Source organism: Sturnira hondurensis, unplaced genomic scaffold, assembly GCF_014824575.4.
Source record: "Sturnira hondurensis isolate 20B ecotype Veracruz unplaced genomic scaffold, ASM1482457v3 Scaffold0025370, whole genome shotgun sequence".
Taxonomy (NCBI): domain Eukaryota; kingdom Metazoa; phylum Chordata; class Mammalia; order Chiroptera; family Phyllostomidae; genus Sturnira; species Sturnira hondurensis.
Genome location: NW_028098001.1, coordinates 7,185,392 through 7,210,676, shown reverse-complemented (window position 1 = coordinate 7,210,676; position 25,285 = coordinate 7,185,392). Strand labels below are relative to the sequence as shown.

Below are 25,285 nucleotides of genomic sequence, written 5' to 3'. Positions count from 1 at the left end.
ATTGTTTTGTTTGACCAGCACAGTGTTGTATTGGGTTGGCCAGAAAGTCCATTACATGTTTTCTGTACAACGGCTCTAGTAGTGCTTAGTTGTCTTTAACTTCCTTCAAAACAATTTTGTTAGGTTGTATTGTGACAGCTGTCATATCAGCGTTCATTAAAAAACCTTACAAAAGTTGGTGAATAGGGTAGAGGCTGTCTTTCATCGGTAAAGGTGGTTGGTTAGTCAGTGTTTGTTGAATGAATAAATGAGATTCTTTAATGAGGGAATCCAAAGCACTAATCACTGGAGATCTAAGGGAAAAACATTTTTTATTTCATCATGACTGTAATTACACATGTAATCTTTGGAATTGAATTCATGACAGTTTTCTTTCCCAAACTTAGAAAGACACATCAGATTATTGCTAATAATAATCTATAAAGTTTTGTGTGTTCTGTGTAGCAACTGCAAGAGGAATTAAATAAAAACCTATTTGACAGTCTAATAAAATTTCTGCAAAAGTCTCATTCTGGATTCCAGAAGAATTCAAGGGACTGGGGCTGTCAAATAAAACTCAGAGAAATTCCAACTGCTGCTCTTATTCTAGGTATGTATATGTTTGTTTTCTTAAATTGGTGGTTTTGTTGTTGAGAATAGTAGGGAATAATGTATAGAATTAAACCAATTATAGTTTGTTGGGCATACTTTCAAAACCAATAAAAGTTCCTTATACTTCTCATACATTCATTAATTTTAAAAAGTTGATTTGGATTAGCTAGTATCTTCCAAATTTTTGTCTGAAAATGATGGGGAAATATATTTGTGTTACTCTTTTTCTTGGTTAGTTATTTTATGAAATATAAATATATGAGATTTGAACTCGGTAATAAAGCCAGCAGTATATTAATAGATTTTATTTTAATATCTTTTTATCATCTCTAAATTGCAGTTAGTCTTTGATCTTAATTTTATTTTCCTGTTCATAGTTTTTTAATCTTGGATTGTTATATCGTATTAATAGTGATTGTTTAAAAGGCAGTTTGGATGAATTATATATAAATTGCTTTCAGACTGCAGGTTTAAATTTCTTAGTTACTTAAATTTCCATCATTAACATTCCATTTTAACCAAACATCTTGATTTCAGGTAATGGAAAATTTTTCTTTGGAATATTAGCAAATTTTCTTCATTCCTTCTGAGAAGAAAGTTAATATATTTAGATTTCCAAAGTACTCTTAAGTGCACTTTCAATATGATATTTGTTCAGAGTTGTTATACTAGTAGGATCTGAGATAAGAAATTCTTTAGTCTAATACTGCCTAATACTGTTCTTTATCTACTTGATATTCACGACAGTATTTCTCGAATTTTAATACACCTACAGATAACCTCTGTGGGATCTTAGTAAGTGAAAGCTTTCACTAATAGCCCTGGGGTAGGGCCCGAAACTCTGCATTTCTAACAGGCCTGCAGCTAATGCCCGTGCTAGTGATCCTGGGACCACTCTGAATAAGACTCTGAGGAATGATTTGTAATGCTGTGGACCAGCTTTTCAGTGCAGCCTGCCACTTAATTTCAAAACTCTTTCCATTATGGGTGAGAAACCAATGGCTGGCCTGGACTGGTTTCTGCTTTCTTTCTGTACTGCCACGTTACAGCAATTCCAGGTGGAATGGGAGAAACACAGTCAAGAGGCCTGGCTGATAGATTGTTGTGAGAGCACTGTTTAAATTCCTTTTCTGCCTTCTGCTAAAAGTAGGAAGGAAGCTAATGGAAATCATGTGTTTTAAAGTCAGTGGTTTGAGGAGAACATTTTTTCAGTTAAAGATGCTGATTATCCTGTTTCTTGTAGACAGTTCCATGGTCTTAAGGAACATAGTATTAAATAGCTTATAAATTCAGTCAGACAAGATAAGCCAGTGTTTGTAAACTTCTAAATTTGTTCAGAGGTATAGTATCACAGTCACAGATTATAATGCATGCTCAGAATATCATTTTGATACTTAAAAAAAAATCTCAAACATACTTAAGTATAATTGCACATTTTCTGTTTTCTAAAATGTATATGGTCTATTTATTTATTTTAGTGTGTGTCCATTTAAAAATCGCCTGCCAACATTTTTATGTGTTGGCTCTCATAGAAAAAAAATGTTGATTATTGGTGGTGAATGATGAATCTGGATGAATCTGAACCTTTTCTGATAAGAAGTTGAAGTTTTATAGGTGCAAGTCTCAAGTAGTTTCAAGATGTCTGCAGCTGGTGGTACCTGCCTAAGTGCCAAAGCACTTTCTAGAAATTACAGGTTGTGATGTTAGGGAAGTTACCTGTTAATAGAATTTTTTCCAAAGTATGTGGGAAAATTTTCACTCAACTCTGATAACTACATGCAGAGCTCTAAAATTCTGATTTGTGGAAATGAGAGTTTCCACAAATTTATGAAACAGGGTTTTGTAAATACCTAAAAGACCTAAAATTATAATTTGTTTTTAGGCTCTTTTCCTCGGAAATCAGTTTAGTGTACAGTTTACCTATTATGTTATTTACTATTGCGATCATAAATAATATTACTGATTGGATTTTCCCCAGTTGTTAAGTGAGGCTGTAATCTATAATCCTTTTTTTGAATAATTATTTTAAAGAATTCTTTGTTAATGTGACAGAGGAATGAAATTATTCTTAAGGTGTTCTCAATGGTAAACTGCACATCCCTAGTAATTTTTTTAAAAGATTTTTATTTATTTATTTTTAGAGAGGGAAAGGGAGGGAGAAAGAGAGGGAGAGAATGTGGTTGCCTCTCACATGCCCTCCACTGGGGATCTGGCCGACAACCCAGGCATGTGCCCTGACTGGGAATCAAAATTGCGACCCTTTGGTTTGCAGGCCTGCGCTCAATCCACTGAGGTATACCAGCCAGGCCGTAGTAATTTTTAAAAAAATCCAATTTGTGCTAAATACCTTTCCTAACAAATAAGTAGAGTGTGTGCTTCTAGATAGCTGTTATCACTGGAGATCTCTTCATTTATGCAGTGTATTTTTTTGGTTTCTGTTATTAATCATGTTGTAATATATTTTCAATGTAGCAATTCACTTCAGTTAAATAGCTTTTGTTGTTAAGTTATTAATAATAAAAATTGTGGTATAATATGGATGTATAATCCCACAGGTGTGAATGTAACAGATCATGATTTAACATTCAGAAGTCTAACAGAAGCCCTCCAGAATAATGTCACTCCATATGTAGTCTCATTGCAAGCTAGAGACTGCCCAGGTGAAGTATAAATGCTTTACTAACCTTGATGAGATGTTACAAATCTCTTTGGTCCTCTCTCCATCTCTCTCTCTCAAGCTGTCTTTACCCCTGTTTATTTGTGGGAAGAGTATGTCCCTGCATTTTGGCAGGGTGAAGTTCAGTGCCTCCCAGAGCAGCCTTGACTGTTGTGTGACTCTGACACTTTATTCCAGCACTGCCCCTGCCATAGCTGCTTCACTGCCATCAGTTGTCCAGGCATTTTAGGTTGGAAGGTTTGGCACAGGAGCTGATAATTGAGGAACTGGGAGTTATTATTTAGTCCAACAGAGAATAGACTACGTAGGCTCATGTTTATAGCCTCAAGTCATCTTACTGTCCCCCTTTGAAAGGCCATCATGAGTAAAAATAGGCCATTGCCAGAGCTTACCTTGGGTATCTGAAGCCATTTAGTCATAAAGGATGTGGAAACCAGTGGAGTGAAATGTGCTTAAACTGGACTGGTGTGTTTCTGTGCTTTATATTACTTTCATATTCATAAACTGATTGGAATTAAAAATTGCTTGTATAAATGATACTTTTGATCTTTTTTAGGGGCTTTAAAAACCTTTTGCTGTCCAGAAGTAAATTAAATATATATTACTTCTCATTTAATAGTTTTTATATTTATATATTTGTTTAGATAATATTTTTATTATAGACAATACACATAAAGTTTGGCCTACTGTTAGTATCATTTAATGAAATTTAAATATTAAGGAAAATATACTAATGAACATTCATAGGTAATATGTTAAATGATATCGTAGTTAATCTTAAGTATCGAAAAACACATTTTACTCAAATAATATAATCTACTTACTGATCAAGAAGTTTCAGTTGTAGACTTCTGGCCAAGATGGAGGTACAGTAGATACACTGTGCCTCCTCTCATACCCAAAAGGACAACAACAAATTTAAAAACAAAAAAAAACAGGAAAAAAGCTGTCAGAAAATCAAACTGTATGGAAGTCCGACAACCAAGGAGTTAAAGAAGAAACATTCCTCCAGACCAGCAGGAGGGGCAGAGATGGGCAGCCATGGGCAGCCAGGTGGAGAGGACTCGCAACAAGGTGGTGGCTGGAGAACTGGGGCAGGCAAGGCAATGGCTGGTGGACCTGTGAAGCAGTGGCTGGCAAACAGGTCGGTCCCACATTCATGTGCAGATAAACTGGGAGGAACAAATGGGGAGTGGGACAGACCAAGCAACCCAGGGTTCAAGCGCAGGGAAATAAGCCTTAAACTTCTCATTGAAAACACTTTTGGGGGTTGAGGTGGCAGTGTTCCCAGCCTCACAGGACAGTTTCTTGGAGAGACCCACAGGGTCTTAGAATGTATACAAACCCACCCACCCAGGAATTAGCACCAGAAGGGCCCAATTTGCTTGTGGGTAGTGGGGGAAGTGACTGAAAACCAACAGAGCTGAACAAGAGGCATTGTTCTCTTTTGGACCCCTCCCCCACATACAGCTTCACAACACAGCAACATGGGTTGCCCTGCCCTGCCCTGCCCTGCCCTGCCCTGCCCTGGTGAATACCTCAGGCTCCGCCCCTTACTACATAACAGGCATGCCACTGAGACAAAAAAAAAAAATGACCCAAATGAAAGAACAAATCAAAGCTCCAGAAAAAATACAACTAAGTGATGAAAAGATAGCCAACCTATCAGATTCATAGTTCAAAACACTCATAATCAGGATGCTCACAGAATTGGTTGAATATGGTCGCAAATTAGAGGGAAAATGAAGGCTTTGCTAAGTGAAATAAAGGGAAATGTACAGGGAACCAACAGTGATGGGAAGGTGGTACTTAAATCAACAATGTGGGTCAGAAGGAAGAAAGAAACACTCAACCAGAACAGAATGAAGAAACAAGAATTCAAAACATGAGGACAGGCTTAAGAACCTCCTGGACATCTTTAAATGTTCCAACATTCGAATTAGGGGTGCCAGAAGGAGAAGAGGAAGAGCAAGAAGTTGAAAACTTGAACAAATAATGAAGGAGAACTTCCCCAATCCAGCAAAGGAAAGAGACTTCCAGGAAGTCCAGGAAGCTCAGAGAGTCCCAGGGAAGTTGGGCCCAAGGACGAACACACCAAGGCACATCATAATTACATTACCCAAGATTAAAATGAAGGAGAAAATCTTAAAAGCAACAAGAGAAAAGGACATCATTATCTACAAAGGAGTTCCCATCAGACTGTCAGCTGATTTCTCAAACCTTAGAGGCAAGAAAGGTCTGGAAAGAAGTATTCCAAGTCATGAAAGGCAAAGATCTACATCCAAGATTACTCTATCCAGCCAGCAAAGCTATCATTCAGAATGGAAGGGCAGATAAAGTGCTTCCCAGATAAGGTCAAGTTAAAGGAGTTGATCACCAAGCCCTTATTATTTGAAATGTTAAAAGGACTTATCTAAGAAAAAGAAGATAAAAAATAGGAACAGTAAAATGACAACAAAGTCATAGTTAGTAACAACCAAATCTATTAACAACTAAAATAAAAACAAAGTAAGCAAAGAACTAGAACAGGAACAGGGTCATAGAAACGGGGAATCACATGGAGGGTTATCAGTGGGGGAGTGTGAGGGGGAGAATGGGGGAAAAGGTACAGAGAGTAAGAAGCATAGATGGTGGGTACAGAATAGACAGGGGTAGGTTAAGAATAGTATAGGAGATGTAGAAACCAAAGAACTTATATGTATGACCCATGGACATGAACTAAAGCGGAATGTGGGAGTGGGAGGGGGTACGCGGGGCAGAAGGGAATAAACGGGAAATGGGGCAACTGTGATAGCATAACCAGTAAAATATTAAAAAGTTTCAGTTTTATACTGGATTGCTTTAAGGGGAGATAAGATTTCTCTTATATTCTGCAGATATGAAGCACTTTTTGCAAAAGCTCTCCTCCCAGTTGATGGACTGCCATGTAGATGTGGAATCCAAAGATCAGGAAAAAGATACCCAGAAAAAGATACATTGTTCAATGGATTCTCTTTCCAGTTGGTATATGAATGTCACACAGGTAAATGTAAGCTGACAGTTTTCTCCCAGGAAATTGGCATATGATTGGAGAGGCTTGGAATTATATTAAGTATAGTATTGTTTTGTTCTAATAAGGATGTGCTTATACAGCACCAGCTATTAATTTAATGGTAGCTCTTATTTTTCCTAGGGCTATTAGAATTTAGAAGTATTCTTTTATCTGTATGCAGCCTACTTCCTGATAAAAGTTTAGGTTCCTACAAGACCATTTTATTTGTGGGAGAATATCTTCTAGTGACAAAAACAGCATCTGAAATTGGTTTTCTTGCAGATTTTGTCTCTATAACAATGGCTATAAGGTTAATAGAATCATACTGTATCTGTTGTCAGCTTAGTCTGATGAGAAATAGCTGTACATATATTTTTTAAGAATCTAATTTGTTCCATGTTTAGAATTTTTAGGGAGTAAATGCTCTCTAAGTAACATGTATTCAATAAAAAGAAGTTTCATTCTACTATGTTAGGCTCTGGTGAAAATGATTGACTGTGATTCATGGGCTGCTGCACCATAAAACCATGTCCTTAGTTTGATGCTGTGTAGCCAGATAGTATGGGATGAAATACTGTAGAGATACTTTTATTTTATTTAATGTATTTTTTTTTTTTTTTAGAGAGAAGGGGAGGGAGGGAGAAAGAGAACATCAATGTGTGGTTGCCTCTCACGCATCCTCTATTAGGGACCTGGCCTGCAACCCAGGCATGTGCTCTGACTAGGAATCGAACCAGTGACCCTTTGGTTTGCAGGCGGCACTCAAGCCACTAAGCTACACCAGCCAGGGTTGTAGTGATGTTTTTTGATGAATATATTTGCTGAAGTCATCATAAGTGAGGTTACCTTTTACAATATGTAGGTATTAAACTGGGTCTAATGCTTATTATCGTATCTTAATTTGATCCAGAATTTTAGATCTTGTAGAAATCAAATGCTATGTGTAATTTAAAAATTGGGACTGGACTCGATAATATTTAAGACGCTGTTCAACTTGAAATGTCATAGTAGCAGAACAGTTTTATACATTGTGCTTTTTAATTAGAAATACTAATTCTTACTTTAAAACAAATTATGATATTCCACCAACAGAGCATTCAGTTTTATAGAGAATGTTTTCTCATGCTTCTTTGTCATTTTTTCCAGATAGCAGAAAATGTAAATATTTTATATGAGTTATAGATTTTGCTGAACCTTTTTTTCTTGGTTATTATTTCCATGTTAGAAAGATTGTGCTAATAACTCTTAGAATGAGTTTCTACTTACTACGTGGGAGAAATAAAAAACAGTTACTGTGACATGTAGAGGGAGCTGGATCTACGTGTATAGCATTATTTGGTTGGTAAGGCTTGCTTTTAACTCCTCCTTTCCACAATGGCTTAAAAGAAGACGGACCCAGGAAAGCCAGGGAAAAAGAGGACTTCTTCTAACCAGTGGCAGTCTCCTCCTGTTGTGCTTATCTTAAAGGATATGGAAAGCTTCACCACAAAAGTATTACAAGACTTCATAATTATCAGCAGGTAGATGATATATCACCTGTCTTTTGTGCAAAATTTCTTTTATTAAGAAAATAAAATGTTTAATTAAAAAAAAACTTTTTTACAAAGAAAAAAATCGCAGTTTTATTCTTATTTTAATACCAAATGGGTGGAAACCAGGATGATTTCAAATTTCTTATAATTGAATGTTCAAAGACCTCCTATCAGATTTTCATTTGTTTTTTGACCAAAGAATGAGAATCAAAAGACAAAAATGAGCCAATTTTAAATTAGCATGGTGAGGCAGTATAGAATATAGTTTCTTTCACCAAGATTGTCTGTCTCTTACTTGCCCATTGAATATATAAACTACTGCAGCTTGAGATATTTTTGTCAGATCTTACTTTCTGTTACCTATCCACCCTTAGAAGTTTTTAGTTAGCTCTACTGAGCAAGAATATTTTCTAAAAAACATTCTTTCATATAATGAGAATCCACTTCCATGATCTCATTGGATCTTTAAGGAGATCCTGTGAGACTCTGAATTGAAGTAACTAACTCTTATTTTAAAATCCAGTAACAAGCATTACCCATGGTACATTTTTAAAAAGATTTTGTTTATATATATTTTTCAGAGGGGAAGGGAAGGAGAAAGAAAGGGAGAGAAACATCGGTGGGTTGCCTCTTGCACACCCCTGGCATGTACCCAGACTGGAGATTGAACCGGTGACCTTTCGGTTTATAGGCCTACGCTCAATCCACAGAGCCACATCAGCCAGGGCTTGTAGCCATAACTATTAAGCAAATTAACCTACTGAAGAAAACAAAAGAAATTACATGTTTAAAATGTACCATGGGATACCCTGGCTGGTGTGGCTCCGTGGATTGAGCATTGTCCTGCAAACTGAAAGGTTGCCACTTTGATTCCTGGTCAGGGCACATGACTGGCTTGTGGGCCAGGTCCTTGGGTGGGGGCATGCAAGAGGCAACCCATCGATGTTTCTTCCACTCTATCTAAAAAGTAAAAATAAATAAAATCTTTAAAAAGTAGTTATGGCTATATTTATCTTAAATCTCTATTGTTATAATTTACAAACATACTTCTTTCTATTTCGATAGTGTCTTTTCCCCCCATTTTTAAACTAAGATTTCTAGATCCCAAGACTTTTCTTAGTGCTAATACTGAAATCCTTAACATGCTAGAAAAATGTACACAGTACAGAATTGTGACAGAAAAGCTCTACTTTTATGGAGCTCAGTCTTGTGACTACTTTTACCATCAAAAGTAAAGAAAAAACTTAAACCGTAACAGAGTCCATTACTCCTGTGAAGGTGGAACTGCATACAACTAGGATGTGAAAAGCAATAGCTAATAGGAGGGAGCTAGCAAAATCACCAGCCAGGATACACAGAACTGGCCTGCAGTAGCTCTCAAAGGGAGTACTGTTTTACTCTGTGAAAGTCATTCATGTTCCTACTGGTAATGCTAAGAACCAGTTATGTTCAGCCATGCCCACGTGGCTTAGTTAGTTGAGTGTCATCCCATGCACCAACTATTTCTATTTTACTTTAACAGAGGAAAATCAGTGACCTAGCAAATTTTTTGTGTCTAGAATGATACTCCTTACCAGTGTCTATAAAGCAGACATAAAAATAAAGGTCTTATTGTGAAATGATACATTGAAATAAATTTGTTGAAGAAATTCCACTCTTGTATTTTTTTTTAACTAGTCAACATCTACATGAATTTCCACTAATACTCATTTTTGGAATCGCTACATCTCCTATTATCATCCATCGGTTGCTTCCTCATGCAGTATCATCTCTATTGTGTATAGAAATATTCCAATCCTTGTCTTGCAAGGAGCACCTGACTACAGTACTTGATAAGGTAAAATGAAAAAAGTTTACCAGTGAAATAGGATGAAAAGAAAACTGCCAAAAATAGATTATAAATATAAATGTTAATGATAAATTTCTACATCTCTTCAGAGTATTATATTGAACTATATATTCCTTCACATTTTTTAATACTTCTATTTAATAGTTTTATAGTGGTATAGTATTGCCATCAATATTTATGAAAATATAAGATAAAGTATAAAATTTATAAAAATGATATCTGTAGCTATCAATCAGTTATTAGTGAATGGATTTTTTTTTTTAAGTGAGGGGAGGGAGGAAGAGAGCAAGGAAGAAAAACATTAGTCAGTTGCCCATTGTACATACCCTGACCAGGGACGAAACCTGTAACATAGGCATGTACAGTGAGCGGGAATGAAACCAGCAACCTTTGCTTTGCTGGGTGATGCCCAACCAACCGAGCACAGTAGTCAGGGCGTTAAACATTTTTTACAGAATTTAATGACTTCCTGGTAACAATAATAATAACGATGTTTTGACTACATTTAATATTAAATGATTTGAAGTTTTTAGTGAATTCTTTCCTGTCATGCTGATGATGTTTTCCCTGACCATAGATTCTCTTTTTACCTAAATAGAATACAGTCTTTAGTATTGATCTTTCACAAATTGTTGCTAGACTCAGCTACTTTAAGACATGCTTTATGTTGCTTGTGTCAGGTGAACTAATGACAACCTTCCCTCTCTTTACTAACCACTTCTACATTTTTTCCCATAAAGATGTAGTATCCATTGGCTTACTGACGTTTTAGAGAAATTTTTTCTAGCTATAGTATTTAAAATTGCTTGGTTGTAGCCAAGTTCAGTTGGTATTCTATAACTATGCTTCTGTTTAAAGAGCCTAGTATGACTTCGTTTTCAGATGTAAAATCTTCATTATAGGCCATTGAAAATTAGCTGAATAATACAAATTCTGCTACTTTATATTTTTTAAACAGACATTTGTTCATTTGGGGTTTTTCACATAACAGTACATAAGGTGTGCTCTTCATTATTGTGTATCAGTAAGGATGAAAGAAATCACATAACAAGAATTGCCAAAGCCTGCTGCTTCTTCAGTGGCTTCTGATGGGAGTACGGGAGTTACATGGTTGATAGGCAGTACGTTTTAGAATTAGGAATTAGGTAGAGGATGATGAACATCTTTGATTCTGAACATGTGGTATGAATATGAATAGCTTTGTTATTTTTACTGTTACGTAAATTAATTTAAAATTTTAGTTAATGTTTGATCTGAAAAACGTAGCTATTGTTATAGCTTTCATAGTGTCATAGTCTCATTCTTTGCCTCATTATTTACACTTCATATTTATGAAGAATAAAGACTAACAAGAGTGTGCCTGCCCCCCATTTATCTCTTTTCAGCTACTTCTTACAACTCAGTTTCCCTTTAAGCTGAGTGAAAAAGTGTTACAGATTTTGATCAGCATCTTTTTGTATTGTGATTTCTCAATTCAGAACTTTATAAAAGGACTTCAGGTAAGAAGCCACTAATGGGTTTGAAAATTCACAACCTGATTCTCCATAATTTGCATGTTATTTCAAACTGATTAGTGTGATATTTAAGGCATTTTAAATGGCACACTCTACAATAAGTAAATTCAAGTTATATTATTGTGAGTTCTACCATTACTTTGTTACCTTGCAGCAAAAATACAGAGAATACACTAATTGGATATTAAAATGAAAAGAGGCCTCCCTCTATTCCAGTGATTCTTAACCATGTTAGGGGAGGTGGGAGGGGAAAGGGACCTTTCTTAAGAATCTGATGAAAGCTTGTGGACTTTTTACCTAGGAAATACTATATATAAAGGGCCAACAAACTTTTTGTGAAGCACTAGATTAAATAAATATTTTTGGCTTTACATGCTACATATGGTTTCTGTTGCATATTCTTTGTTTTCTTTCTTTTTTAAAAATAACCCTTTAAAGATGTAAAAAACATTCCTGGGTCATGTAAAAATAGGCTGTGAGTTATAGCTAGCTGTCCCCTGCACATACATTTGTGTTCATTTATACTTATTCTTAATATATTGAAAATGTATTTGCACTAAGGTTTCATAAACTAATGGAAAAAATTCACAAACCTAACTTAATAACATCTATTAAAAACTAACAATGGACCCCATTATTCTGTTGTTTAAAACCTATTATTTCCGTTTCTTGACAACTATCTAAAATACCTTATCAGAGAGTAGTCATTGTGAACAGGTCAGTTGTCAAATTGATTACAACCTGTATATTAGTAACCTTCAGTACAGAAGTGCAATATACTACCTTATGTTTCTGTAGTTCTTAGATGATTATAAATTACTTTCCATACGTGTTCTTCTTCAACATAAAACACTGTAGTGGTCTGTTATGGCCAATATGCCTTTTTTTACAATTTAGATTTTTCTTATGTTTTATTTATTTATTTTTAGAGAGGGGATGGAAAGGAGAAAGAGTGGGTGAGAAACATCAATGTGTGGTTGCCTTTCATGTGTCCCCCACTGGGGGCCTGGCTTGCAACCCAGGCATGTGCCTTGACTGGGAATTGAATCAGTGACCCTTTGTTTCACAGGCCCACACTCAGTCCACTGAGCTACACCAGCCAGGGCTACAATTTAGATTTTTTTAAAAAATCCTCACCCAAGGGTATATTTATTGATTTTAGAGAGAGAAACATCGATGTGAGAAAGAAACATTGGTTAGTGTATGGAAGACACTCTGACCAGGGCTCAATTTAGATTAAAAAATATATATTTTCAAACAAGAAAATATTTACCTTAGCAGTATGTGAGATGAAATGATATTGTGCTATAACAACTTTTAAATTACTTCTTACTCATTTTTTACTTACTCATAAGTATTTATCAAGAGCCTACTGAAGCCCTGGCTGGCTTAGCTCAGTGGATTGAGCGCGGGCCTGTGAAGCAAAAGATCTCGGTTCCATTCCCAGTCAGGGCACATGCCTGGGTTGCAGGCCAGTTCCCAGTGGGGGACACACAAGAGGCAGCCACACACTGATGTTTCTCTCCCTCTCTCCTTCCCTTCCCCTCTCTCTGAAAATAAATAAATGAAATATTTAAAAAAAAAAAAGAGCCTACTGAAAACCAAACACTGTGTTGAGCCCTAGACATACAGAGGACAAAAAAATGTCTGCCTTAAGATTGCTCATAGCTTCATGAAGGAGGCAGAAGAGTAAACATACATTTATAGTTTTGAGTCAGTGCAATGAAAGAAACATCCCTGGAGATTCTGGAGGAGAACAGGAGTGTATCCTAAGGCAGAAGAGCTGGCCAGGTCAGAATTGGAAGAGCATTCCAAGCAAAGGCAGTCAGAGGGGGAGACAGAGCTCTCAGAGGGCTGTTGCAGTGATCTAGACAAGATACGACTAGGGCTCAGCTAAGGTGGTGACAGTGGGACTGGAGAGGAGGAACCGAGTTTGAGGACGAGTTAGAAGCAACGGAATTTGGTGACTAAGTGGATTATAGGATGTGTAAGAGAGGAGCATAAGTGACAGATGCACAGGCTCTAGTTTGGCAGATGGATTGGAGGTTGGTAGCATTTATTAAGTGTACATGTTAACATATATCAAAGCCAGTTTGTTAGAAAAGGGTGCGTTTGTTTTTGAATAGGTTAATTTAGGGTATGTTGGATATGAAGATTTGTTACTGAGGAGAAAGATCTGGACTGGAAATATTTAGGATTTATTATTAAAAGATAGTCGTTGAAGACAGGTACTGAGGATGAGGCATCAAGCAGAAGAGTGAGGTAAGCAGTAAGGGTAGGACCTTCAGGCAAACTGACACGTAAGAGTGAGCAATAGGAAAGGAGACTAAACACAAAAAGAAAAAGCCAGTAGAAAGCAGAATGTCATGGAAGTCAAGGTAAGAAAGAGTTTTGGGAGATATTAACTAGTCCCAAATACCTTTGAAAAAGTGAGGGAAGAAAAGGACGTTAACCACGTGCTTAATCTCTCTGGGTCCCATTTTTCTTACTGTAAAATAAAGCAAATAAGATTGGATGACTTTATAGGTTTCTGATAATTTACTAAGCACCCACTTTGGGCTAGGGACTTACGAACTATTTCCTTTGTTTCACTAATATGTATTATTACCCTTAGTTTTGCACATGAAAAAGCAGGTTTAGGTTAAGTAGCTTGGCCGAGTGCACATAGGTAATAAGTGGCAGAACATTTAGGCGCTGTTTGTCTAGTTTTCCAGATCACTGTAAATGTAAGCCCTGATCTCTGTAGCAGGTACATTAGGGCATGTGATTGTTCCACATATGCTTAAGTCCTTCCCACTTGAGGTGGATGTGTTAACCAAATTATTAATTGACCCAGATATTGAGAATGCACTTGAACAAAATAGGTAGGTGATACTGGGTCCTTATTGCATTTATAGCTCTACTGTAGCTCATGTGACTGACTTCTTCCTTCCCAGGAAGTTCCTTATCACGTTTGATTTTTATTTTTCTCATGTTTAAAAAGTGGTGTTAACCTTAGAATAAGTATTATTACATTAATATAATTGAAAAATAAATAAGATTTCTATAGAAATATTTCTATATAGAAATACAGAAATAAGAAATATAAGAAATAAGGTTATGTTAATATATGCAAACATAATTTAGCGTTTGGCATGAGCTAAATTGTAGTTGTTTCTGAGTGAGTCTGGCCTGTTGCCTTATAGCCTCCTTGTACTTCCTTCCTTTGGAGGATTTCTTCCAGCCTTGGGTTTCTGATCCTCGGCTCTGTAGGCTCAGAAATGACCAGTTTACCCAGGGAGAAACAAGCTCTCAAATACCTTAAGGATGATCTATAAATTAGCATGTTAACTTATTAATTTGTGATGGGGAATGATATTTTGCAGTGATCAGAATGTGTTTTATCTACTATGTAGAGAACTGTCTCTCCAGTATCAAGGTATCTGGAAAAACTAAACTGGTCATGAGAAGGTTGCTTAGAGTCAAAGATTTTAACATTTGGAGAGTTAGGAGATCTATCTTACCAGTTACAGTAGAATCTGGAAAATCATTTTCCCTTATACAATGGAGACCACAGCATTCTAGTTACTGGAATACTCATATCTATCAGATACTAGACTATGTGTATGTAATAAAACTGAATTTAAAAAATACATTTTCTTTAGCTGTTCTCATTTTTCACTATTCTTTTTATCAGTAGGTAAAGCTTCTACTATTGTAACATTCTTATTTATTTTAGCAGACCAGTTTTTACACTGGCTTTAGATTGGTATTTTCTTAAGAGTTTTGGGGCATCAATTAGAACCTTAGGTCACACCCCAGTCCGATCACCACTACATTTATTGTTCTGTTAATGTAAGTGAGGTTCTTCTGAAACTAGCTAATTTATCCATTTACATTAGTTTCTTTTCATTTATAATTCAGAGATTATAATATTCTGACCTTGTCCACAAAATGGCACCTTAGGTATATAGCCAGTTATGCATGGTTTGCAGTTATTGGTGACATTAGGTATATTAGTTCATAAATACTGCTGTTTTTTAAACTGCAAAATTGAGCAGAAGGTTTACTGCCAAAATGTAATGAATGTATTTAATCTTTACATTTTTTTCAGCTTTCTCTATTAGAACATTTCTATTCCCAGCCCCTCAGTGTTCTTTGCTGTAATCTCCCAGAAGCCAAGGGAAGAATACATTTTTTATCTGATAATCAATGTGAAAACATCCGACGTCTTCCATCATTTAGGAGGTAAGAAAAAGAAGTACATATTCAGCATATCTTACAATACAGTTTGGGGCAAAACAAATGCTCTCAGATCCAGCTATTTTTGAAGAGAAGAAAGAAAAAATAATTGTAATTTTTTTTAGCTCATATTAAAACCCTTCTGTTTTTAATTGTGAGATTTCTGTGTTGGATTTGAAAATTGGGCATAAAGAAAAATATTTTTACAGGAGGACATAATTTATAGCTCTCCATAGTTGCTTTTTATAAATAACGTTTTGTGTTTCTGGAGTTTCTGTTCTTTGTTTATGAAGACCCTCCAGACGGTGAACTGTGGCTGACTTATAGAGTTAAAAATTACTGTAAAGCGTGACTGTCATCTTGAATTTATTGTTGAAAAGAAATGAAAGCATGTGACTAGGTATTTATTTTCCCTGTATGCTAGTCAAATATTTAGAATATTTAATTTCTCTTTTTGTGTATGTAAATAAACATTTTAGGTACGTGGAAAAGCAAGCAGCAGAAAAGCAAGTTGCACTGTTGACCAATGAGAGATTTTTGAAGGTAGGAGTGTGGATGTATTTATTCTGTTTTATTCTCTTTGTTTTCTTCATTAAAAACAACCTGCATGTAGTATTTATTGAGTTAATTTTATAAAATATATCTGTCCATCTAATATCCTTTGCAGAATGCAGTAGTAGGTCTTGGTAATCATATAGGAATGTGACTATTAAAGATAACACAAAACCTCCTCTAAGAGGTAAGACTTTTTTATTGAGGAAAATATTAACTAGAATATTAGATTTCTCCTATGGTATATTTTGAAAACACTTAGATCTCAGCTTTCTTTCCACGTGACAGTTTTGGAATCTGCAAGCAATTTCATTTTAATATACTTTTAAAGGTTGTCATAAATAAAAGCACATAGAAGCTATGTAACTTTGGGACCAATACTAAGGTGGTATTGATTTGATAAAATGTTATATATTGATAATATAATGCCATGAAAGAAGTAATGAGCTTAAAACATCATGAATTAGCCAGACAACTTAGGGGTGATCAAAAGAAATTTTTTTTTTCTTAAAAACATAATCCTTGAACATGGTACATAACTCAAAAGGCTAAGGTAGTATCTGCTCTCTTTCCCTCCCTGGTTACAGCCAATGTTACTAGTTTCTTATATATCATTCTAGAGATATTCATCACATATACAAGTAATTGTATATGTTATGGGGGTCTCTTCCCCAGTCTTACAGAACTAAGTATGCTACATACACTGTTCCGCACCACGTCTTGTGTTGCACCTGGTCTAGGAAATCATTACATAGCAGTAATAAAAATTGGCATAATATTTTATTGAATGAATGCACGTTTATTTTAACAAGTCTCTTACTGATAGACAGAAATTCGTAATGTCACCTATTTTTATACTCTTCATGCCCTTTTTAGGGAAAATTTGTTAGAAAATTTTGGTAAAATTAAGGTGGCATCAAAGTTAAGCCTTGGCGCTATATGTGAGTTTTACATATTTTCAGATTTTGAATAAAAGCATGTTAGTTCTCAGAGGGCATGCATTCTGTATTGTTCTAAATACTGATTTACCTACCTTTTGTAAATTCTCAAAATATATTGAGAATGGGTTTATTTTGAGATACAATTGACATATAACATTACAGTGAATAGCTTTTATTAAACATTATTTCTAATGCAGAATCCACACTTGACCTTAATGTAAAATTACCTCTAGATTGAGTTTTAATAATTTCTGTAACCTTTTCAGAGCAGTGTAGGAAGTCCTCAAACTCTAATGCAGGTTATTTTAGTAGAGAGGACATTTAAGAACCACTGGAAAAGGATGTGTTGTGTATTCACTGAAACCTTTTAAGATCAGATAGAATAGCTCTCTGTTGAGTAAGCTGGTTGCCAAGTGCATTTCCTGCTAGAATTTTCTGTCAGGAGTATATTTTCAGCAGGCAGGAATAGATTTTTCTGAAGAGTACCTTTAACTATTGAGATGATAGAATGTCTAGCGCAACACTAATCTCTGCTTCTCAGTAACTTTTTGTGTATTCTCTAAGTATTTATTTCTACTGTGCCTGTTCTTGTTGCATTTATCAACCTGTTGGTTATCTTTGTCATATTCATTTTAAGGCTTTATATGTTATCAATTAAAGGCTTATTTTCTTGAGACTTACATAGTGGAGTCACAAAGATTAGTACCTTACTCTGAAAAAGTTATCTGCAGGGCACCTGATGAATTCAAAGGACAGAAGATATCTGTGAAAAAAAATGAATATGTCTGTCGATTATTCTAGTGTAGAGTGAAAGTGCCTTTGAATATTTTATTCTTATTATAATGCTTCATTTTTTAATCATTTTGTTTTAAAATACATGATAATCAGTTATATGTGTATTTTATCACAATTTTAAAAATTGGAAAAAACTTCACATTATAATATGGTGCTGCATGATATGGGGAAGAATCCTTATCTTGAACTCAGAAATTTACGTTTGTACTACAGCTACTCAAGAGCCACGTGTATTTACCCTATTTAAGCCTCTATTTCTTTATGTATAAAATTGGATAATAATTCCCAGTACAATTTTCTCACAGGTTTAGTGATTAAGTCTGCTCTGCAAATGAGAGTGAGTTACAAACAAATATAACTAAAACTTTATAAATGTAAATGATATTGCTACTATTTATTTTTCACTATAATGAAAATTAAGATATCAGTATGAATACAGCTTTATATATTATGTATTGTTTTATATACTATATGTAGAATATAAAATATTCTGTTATGTAGTAATATAGATTATATAGTTAAATAAATGTGCCTACTATTAGAGTTTTATTATTTTTACCTAGTTTCTACACTCAGATTTCTGACATAGAGCTCAAAGTTTATTCCAGAGAAATATATACTCTTTGTGTCTGGACTGTTTATACCCTATTTAAACCTACTTTCCTCTCTACCCTGATGAACTGAACCAGTGGTTCACAAATCAAAATCACTTGGAGGGCTTGTTAAAATAGGTATCTGGGCTCCATCCCCAGAGTTTCTGGGTTTGTGGCTCTTCATTTCTAGCAGGGTTCCAGGTAATGCTGATACTATTGGTCTAGAGACCATTCTTTGAGAACCACTGAACTAGATTGACTCCCCAGAGGGAATGTTGTTTATCTTACCTTTACCTTATTTCCTTAAGTGTACAACTAATTTGTGAAACCCCAGCCTAAACAAATGATTCATCTTAATTATCCTCTGGACTCAAGATGTTTAAAAAGAACTTCAACTCCCTTAAAATTATTAGACCTTTAGTTTATCAAATACTGGCTTAAAACTGTATGCCAACTTTGTGTTTTATAACTTAAGAACTGGGCTTTTTGAGAATGTACTTTTAAATTTAAAAATTCAGCTGACTGCCCTGACCAGTGTGGCTCAGTTTGGTTGGGCATAGTACCACAAAGCAAAGGTCACTGGTTCAATTCCCAGTCAGGGAACATGCCTGGGTTGTGGGTTCAGTCCCCAGTCCCGGTATGTATGAGAAGCAATGCATGGATGTTTTTTTGTTCTCTTTCTTTCTCCCTTCCCCTCTCTCTAAAAATAAATAAAATCTTAAAAAAAAATTTAAGCTGACTAAACCATGCACATTTGTAGAAAATTCACTACAAAGTTTAAATTAGGGTTGGTTATTAGAAGGCCATTTACAGCTGATGAAGACGAAAAATTCTGTGCATTTTCTCATTTCTGACTAGTTGGTGCCTTGAACAACTGTACAGTGCAACTGGGTACATAGAGTGGCAATTGTTAATTGTTGATTGACAATTAACAATCAAGTCTACTAAGTTGAAGCAGAAAAAGCTTACACAGCTCCCATTAATTTGAAACTTCTGATGACTCAATAGCTTTCAAACCCTTAAAAGAAGTTTAACAAAATAATCTTTAGAGTTTCTTTTGGCTCTAGAATGCTGTCATTTTATGTACTTGTTCATTAAACAGGTTGATAATAATTTTTTTCTGACTGGTTTAAATCATTTAGATTACTCATTAAATTTTATTTTAATGCATAGGTTTAATCGAAGATAAATAAATTATTATGTTAGACAACTATAGGTTGTGAAAACAACCTAGGTGAAACAGCAGGAACAGTGACTGGATATGTTTTTACCATGCTTTTGCCATATAATGTTCTTTAGTAATTAAGCTTTCTATTTTTTTAACTTAAACCTCTAATTTAGGAAACTATATTTCATGAGGAATTGAGAGGTCAAAAGAGCCTGAAATAACTTGCAAATTCACTATAATTATGATACAATTTTTGTTATTGCTTATGCCTAAAATTGTGTTTTAAGAAGATTGTGGTCTAGTTTTTATTGCCTAATTGTCATCATTATCTGATAATAATAATAAAAGCACTTGGTCTTGAAATACTGGAAAGGTTTTTTAAATAATGAAAAATTATTTTTTTTCCATGAGCAAATGTTTTGGGGAAATGGGAGAATATTAACAGCTTTTCCCCAATTAGTTGTTTTTATGACTTGCCTCTTGTGAGTCACAGGCACCACATAAGACAGATGTCTCTACATCCCTTTGTATTGATGGGGGAGTCACAAAATGATTAAGTACTTTGCCTATCTAAAGTGTCACAATTAGCAAATGGAAGATCTTTACTATCTAGGCCTGGTGTCAAAGCCCACACACTTTCTGTGACACTTCATTGAATAATTAGTATAAGCTGAGGAGAAGGTGCCTAAGGTTTTTTATTGTGTTTGAAAAATCTGAAATGGGGTTTTCAAATACTGTGGCAAGGTAATAGTGAAGGTCATTTGTAGGATGCTTAGAAAACTACTTGGAATAAGGCAGCTTCAGCCTTGTATTCAGATAGCCAGGTAGGAAACACTACATGCTGCTTCTCCAATTAAAGCAAGTGAAGGAAACAACCCCCTTAACCCCACCAAATTTGCAAGGTCTGTCCAGAAAAAGTCCAGCCATTGTTAATATAATGAGAATGGTTTGTGTGACATCAGTGTGACCTGGCAGCTAAAGAGAGTGGACTGGAATGCACGTGTGTGAACATGATGACTTCACTGTACTAGTCAGTAGGGGGCAAGCAGTAGAAGCCCTGGAGTGAGCGTGTACTGTGTGGCCATCCCATTCAAAATCACTAAGTGAGTTAGAGCAACGAATCTGCATCAAAATTCGCATTAAACTTGAACATTCTTCCATGGAACTATTTGGATGATTCAGAAGGCCACAGCTATGGGCAACTGATGATTGACAGCTTTTGTCACAACAAGGTTTTCGGTGAAACATCAAATTACCCAGGTGACTCAGCACCCCCTCTACAGACCAGATTTGGTGTCCTGCAACTTCTGGCTTTTACCAAAAAAATTACCTTTGAAAGGGAAGAGATATCACACCTTTAGTGAGATTCAGGAAAATATGATGAGCCAGCTGATAGCAATTGGGAGAACTGTGTGAAGTCCCAAAGTGCTTACACTGAAGGGGACTGAGGTGTCATTGTCCTTTGTACAGTGTTTCTTGTACCTTTCTTGTCTCTATTTTTCATATTACATGGCCGGATACTTTCTGGACAGACCTTGTATGTAGTTATGCCATTGCATAGTTATATATGTGCAATGTCATTTACATAGACACACAGATAACACATGTTTTATTTAAAAAAAATTTTTAAGCAAGTCCCAACACCATAACTTCAATTAGGTCCATTTAAATCCTGGGATTTCTACACCAACAGCATCATCTATATTAGCAGTAATTGATTTGCTATTCATGTTGATCTGGTCTTGTCAGTAAGAAGTTATATTATGTCAGTATATTTAATGAATTACTAATTTCATATTCTTCATTTAAGAAAATCAGGGTATATATTTTTATTTAAATCTTTTTAAAAGTTATTTGGCATGTTTTGAACCATTTAAAGGCTTAAACTTCATGCTACATAGAAAACTTATATTCCCTCCCTTGCAGGTGACAGTTGAAGTTTTATTACTCTGACTTGTTAATGTTTTGTTTTTATGCCTGTGTGCTCAACTAGATTTACAATCCATTGAGAGCAGAAAGTAAATCTTGAATTCCTTAGAATTGTAATAGAGCATTACTATTAGAAAGACAACCTGATTCAGCAAGCTCATTTTACAAATGAAGTCCTGCAGCCAAGACAAAGGAAATGAAACATCTGAAGTCACAGAGCAAGAACTTCATTATAAGTATACTTATATAGTATAAATATACTTATAATGTATACTTCCAAGTATACTTTCAAGCATACTTCATTCAGTATGCTTTTGGTGCTTCATGAAAAAAGGCACAATATTAGTTCATGGGTTTGGTGGAGACCTGCCTTTCACCTCTGCCCACAACTCTTTTTTCTGGGGTTTTTAATTTTTTTGTTGCTGTTGACAAATCTAAATGGCAAGAGGAAGGGGGAAATCTATTAGGAAAAATAATAAAAGAAAAATGGAAAAAAGAAAACAAGGGCAAAACAAACTACCAAGTGTAATCGAACGAGTAAGGCTTTAGCCTCGTAGTGTGCTAGAAATTGGCAGTTCAAGTCCAACCTTTCATCGAGCTCTCCTGATCTGAACTGTTGGGGCAGGAATACAGAGAACAAGGCTGAGACAGATGACAGGCTAGCACTCGTGCCACCCAAGACCTGGGAGAAAGCTGTGGTTTTGCACACTGTTAGGGAGCTGTAATATGATGTCAGGTTTGGGAAACATTGTCAGCCTTCTCTCATTTTTCCTCAAATGAGACAAAAAAAAAACTTTATCAAGATGATGAGTGAAAGAATATCCTGTGTTCTTGGACAGCTGTCTCTTAATTCTAAAATTCAGTATAACTGTCTCACCAGCTTTTACTAAGTAAATTGATTAAAAGAAAGAAATTACAAACGTTTACAGTAATTTTTACATTTTCAAAATCTTTTTGAGGTCACTCTTTACCCCTATACATATTATGTAGACACAAGAGTGGTAAGTACTGTAGAAATTAGTAAAGAAATAAATGCAAAAACAAAGCAGCATGACAAATGTAATTCTACCTGATTGTATTTTCTGTACCTGTATTTAAATTTTGCACAGCCATTGGCTACTCCTCCAAAGGAAGTAACTAGCTCGGGAAAGATAGAGGCTTGTCATATGAGTGAACAGTAGTACATGGATGACTTTTCAATACATGACAGGATTGCTGTGATTGGAGACAGTGGATTTTAAAAGTGTATGTTACACATTGACTGGCAACCCACAGACCAATATAAATGTTTTTTTTTAAGTTCCATATCAGTTTTTTGAAAATCTGAATCAACATTTACAAACTGAGAAAATTTACATTACAAATTCAAACTTTTGTCTTCTTTTGAAAAATTAGTAAATTTGGCCCACATCCAGCAAGACAATAAGCAGTTGCTCTTATTTAGAAGAGTGACTGAGTATTGGTCTTCAGAATTAATGCACTTCCTTATTCAGTAAGTATGTCTTGAGTGCCTTCTTTGTGCAAGGCATTAATCTGGATGCTGAGAGTACAGAGGTAAACAAAACAAACAAAAACCCCTACCTTCATGGATCTTACATGCTGTCAAGTTAAATAGTTAAAGTATCGGTGATGATTGTTGACGAGTAAACAATGAGGGAGAAAATGGGAATATGAAGTTTGGTGTATATGAGAGCAGGATCAAAAATTTAAATAAGGTAAATTTTGAGTACAGACCTAAGTTACAGAGCTTGACATACAGAAACCTGGAGGAAAAGAATTCCAAACAATGACAGCAAGGACCTGAAAAAGTGAAAAGAACCTGAGGTTAAAGCATGTCTGGCATGTTTGAGGAAGAGTAAGGAGGCTGCTGTGTATTTGCTGTGTTTTTCTTAGAGTAGAGAAATATTTCTGTTCCCATGTCTGTATCAAAAATTAGTAAAGGCGAAGAGATATTCAGGTTTCAGTAACAGAGGAAAGCTTATTTCTTTGGGAAATAAATAGTATTCCTAGGCAAAGTGTATTGCTCTCTAAAAGAATCATGCTAAATACAATTATGGAATAAAACAGTGGCAGCTGTGATTAATGTACAGAAAAGATGCTGGAGGAAACATTTAAATACATGAAAACAGGATTACTACTTCAGCAGGCGTTGTGCATGTTCCTAGTGTGATGCTGCTATACTGTTATTAGGTGGGAAATTTTCTCATACATCAGAACCTTTTACAGGCTTGAGTAGATAAAAGAGTGATCATAAGGTGCAAGGAATTGTTGGCCTGGATCTGTAAAAATATGTAAAGATACGTGTCTCTGTAAGACAAAGAACTTTAAAAAAGAAAAGAACTTAGAGAACAGATTACATGAAAAAAGTGAAGTTAATCATTTGTGATATATTCTGCAGCTGAGAACACAGAAACAAATAAAGTGGAATCTTATGTGGTGATTAGATTCTAAAGTCAGCGCATAAGACGAAGATCTGGAAAGGTCAAAATTACTCTTGTAATTCCTTCAGAAATATATAACAGATATCCTCTTATTAAGTCCAACATTGCCAATTTTACTTCCAGTGTTGGAACCAGAAATCCATTTCCTCAGTTGAGCACCAGGTGAAAATAGTTGGCCATGTTATATGAACAAAACAAAATGTTTCCTTCAATGCTAGAATTCCACTCAACACAGGGGCGGAATCACACAGTGAGAAGTATGAAGGGTCTAAAACCATCTGGGAGAAAAACAGGTTCATCTCTCTCTTCTCACACTCCAAGGCACAGTTCCTTGAGTGTGCAACATTGCCTACACTTTGTGAAATACTTCTTTTCTCTTCTCATCCAAGTATATTCAGGGAAGATATATTCTTATTCTTATTCAATTCTACTTTGTCACTCAGTTACTTGTGCATATAGTTACTCCACAGAATAAAATAAATTGCACTTGTAATAACTAGTCCAAGTAGCAGAAAGTATGATTATCATTCAGTAATAGATTCCCTTTTCTCCAGAATGTTCCTCCTGTTTAAAATCTATTTAAGCATTCATCAAGGGAAGCAATTATTGGCTCTATGCAGTCCCTATGTCATACGTTATAGCTGTGACATGCAACAATTTTCAATCTTATTCATCTCATGGCACACATAAACTAATTAATAAAATTCTGTGGTACCTCAAAAATATATTTGTTGCAATCTTGAGGAAAAACAGGTGTAATTCTGATTTATTCACACTGGACAGCTGTTGTTGTGTTGTCATTTTTTATTTGACAATCTAAGGGAAAAGAGATTAGTGCCCGTAACTATACAGTCAGGTACTGCATGTTTTAAAAATTCTTGTGGCGCACCACTTGAAATTCCTTGGCTTGCCGTCAGTGTAGAATTAAAGTATGATCTCCCAGTGGTTAAAGTACTGTGTATACTGATGATAGGAGACCTAGATTTTTGAAATTACCAAGTAACTAAATACTTGGAGGAAAAACATTTTGATATTAAAAGCTTTTCTTTGATGTGCCCCAGCCTTTCAGGTAATGACCCATAAATTGCTGAACAAGGAATTGATTTTCCAGTGATTTAGCGTTTGGAAAAATATCTCAGATTTGTTGTTTTATATGGATTAGACTTGCTTGAATTTATTGATACTTGAGGTGTTATTTTTGCATGATTGACTGCTAAAATTAATATCTGCAAGATATTACTGAAAAAAAAAGAGCCCTAGTAAAGTCTTTTATTTGACTTCTTAGAAGAAAAAAAAACCTGAAGACCATGCCACAGATCATAATCCTCTTAAGAAAACATTGCAGAAGTAAGCAGTTAGGAAAATATTTTGAGGCCTAAAAAGTGCTAGGATGAGAATTGATTTTAAAATCATTTCTAAACTATTTCAAAAGGTTCTAGAAAACATAATGC

General features: G+C 35.2%; 1 protein-coding gene across 5 annotated transcripts in view; it reads left to right on the top strand.

Annotated features, from left to right (window-relative positions):
- The window catches only part of ORC3 (origin recognition complex subunit 3), a 63,641-nt gene that overhangs the window by 6,957 nt on the left and 31,399 nt on the right, over positions 1 to 25,285 (top strand). For 3 of the 5 annotated variants that reach the window (XM_037039359.1, XM_037039357.1, XM_037039361.1), the window contains 8 exons: positions 445 to 589; positions 3,147 to 3,251; positions 6,145 to 6,290; positions 7,686 to 7,819; positions 9,509 to 9,668; positions 11,066 to 11,179; positions 15,288 to 15,421; positions 15,895 to 15,958. In XM_037039359.1, coding sequence (XP_036895254.1) covers positions 445 to 589; positions 3,147 to 3,251; positions 6,145 to 6,290; positions 7,686 to 7,819; positions 9,509 to 9,668; positions 11,066 to 11,179; positions 15,288 to 15,421; positions 15,895 to 15,958 — 1,002 coding nt within the window. The remainder of the gene's footprint in view (positions 1 to 444; positions 590 to 3,146; positions 3,252 to 6,144; positions 6,291 to 7,685; positions 7,820 to 9,508; positions 9,669 to 11,065; positions 11,180 to 15,287; positions 15,422 to 15,894; positions 15,959 to 25,285) is intronic. The other 2 variants (XM_037039360.1, XM_037039362.1) reach the window with 2 other exon arrangements.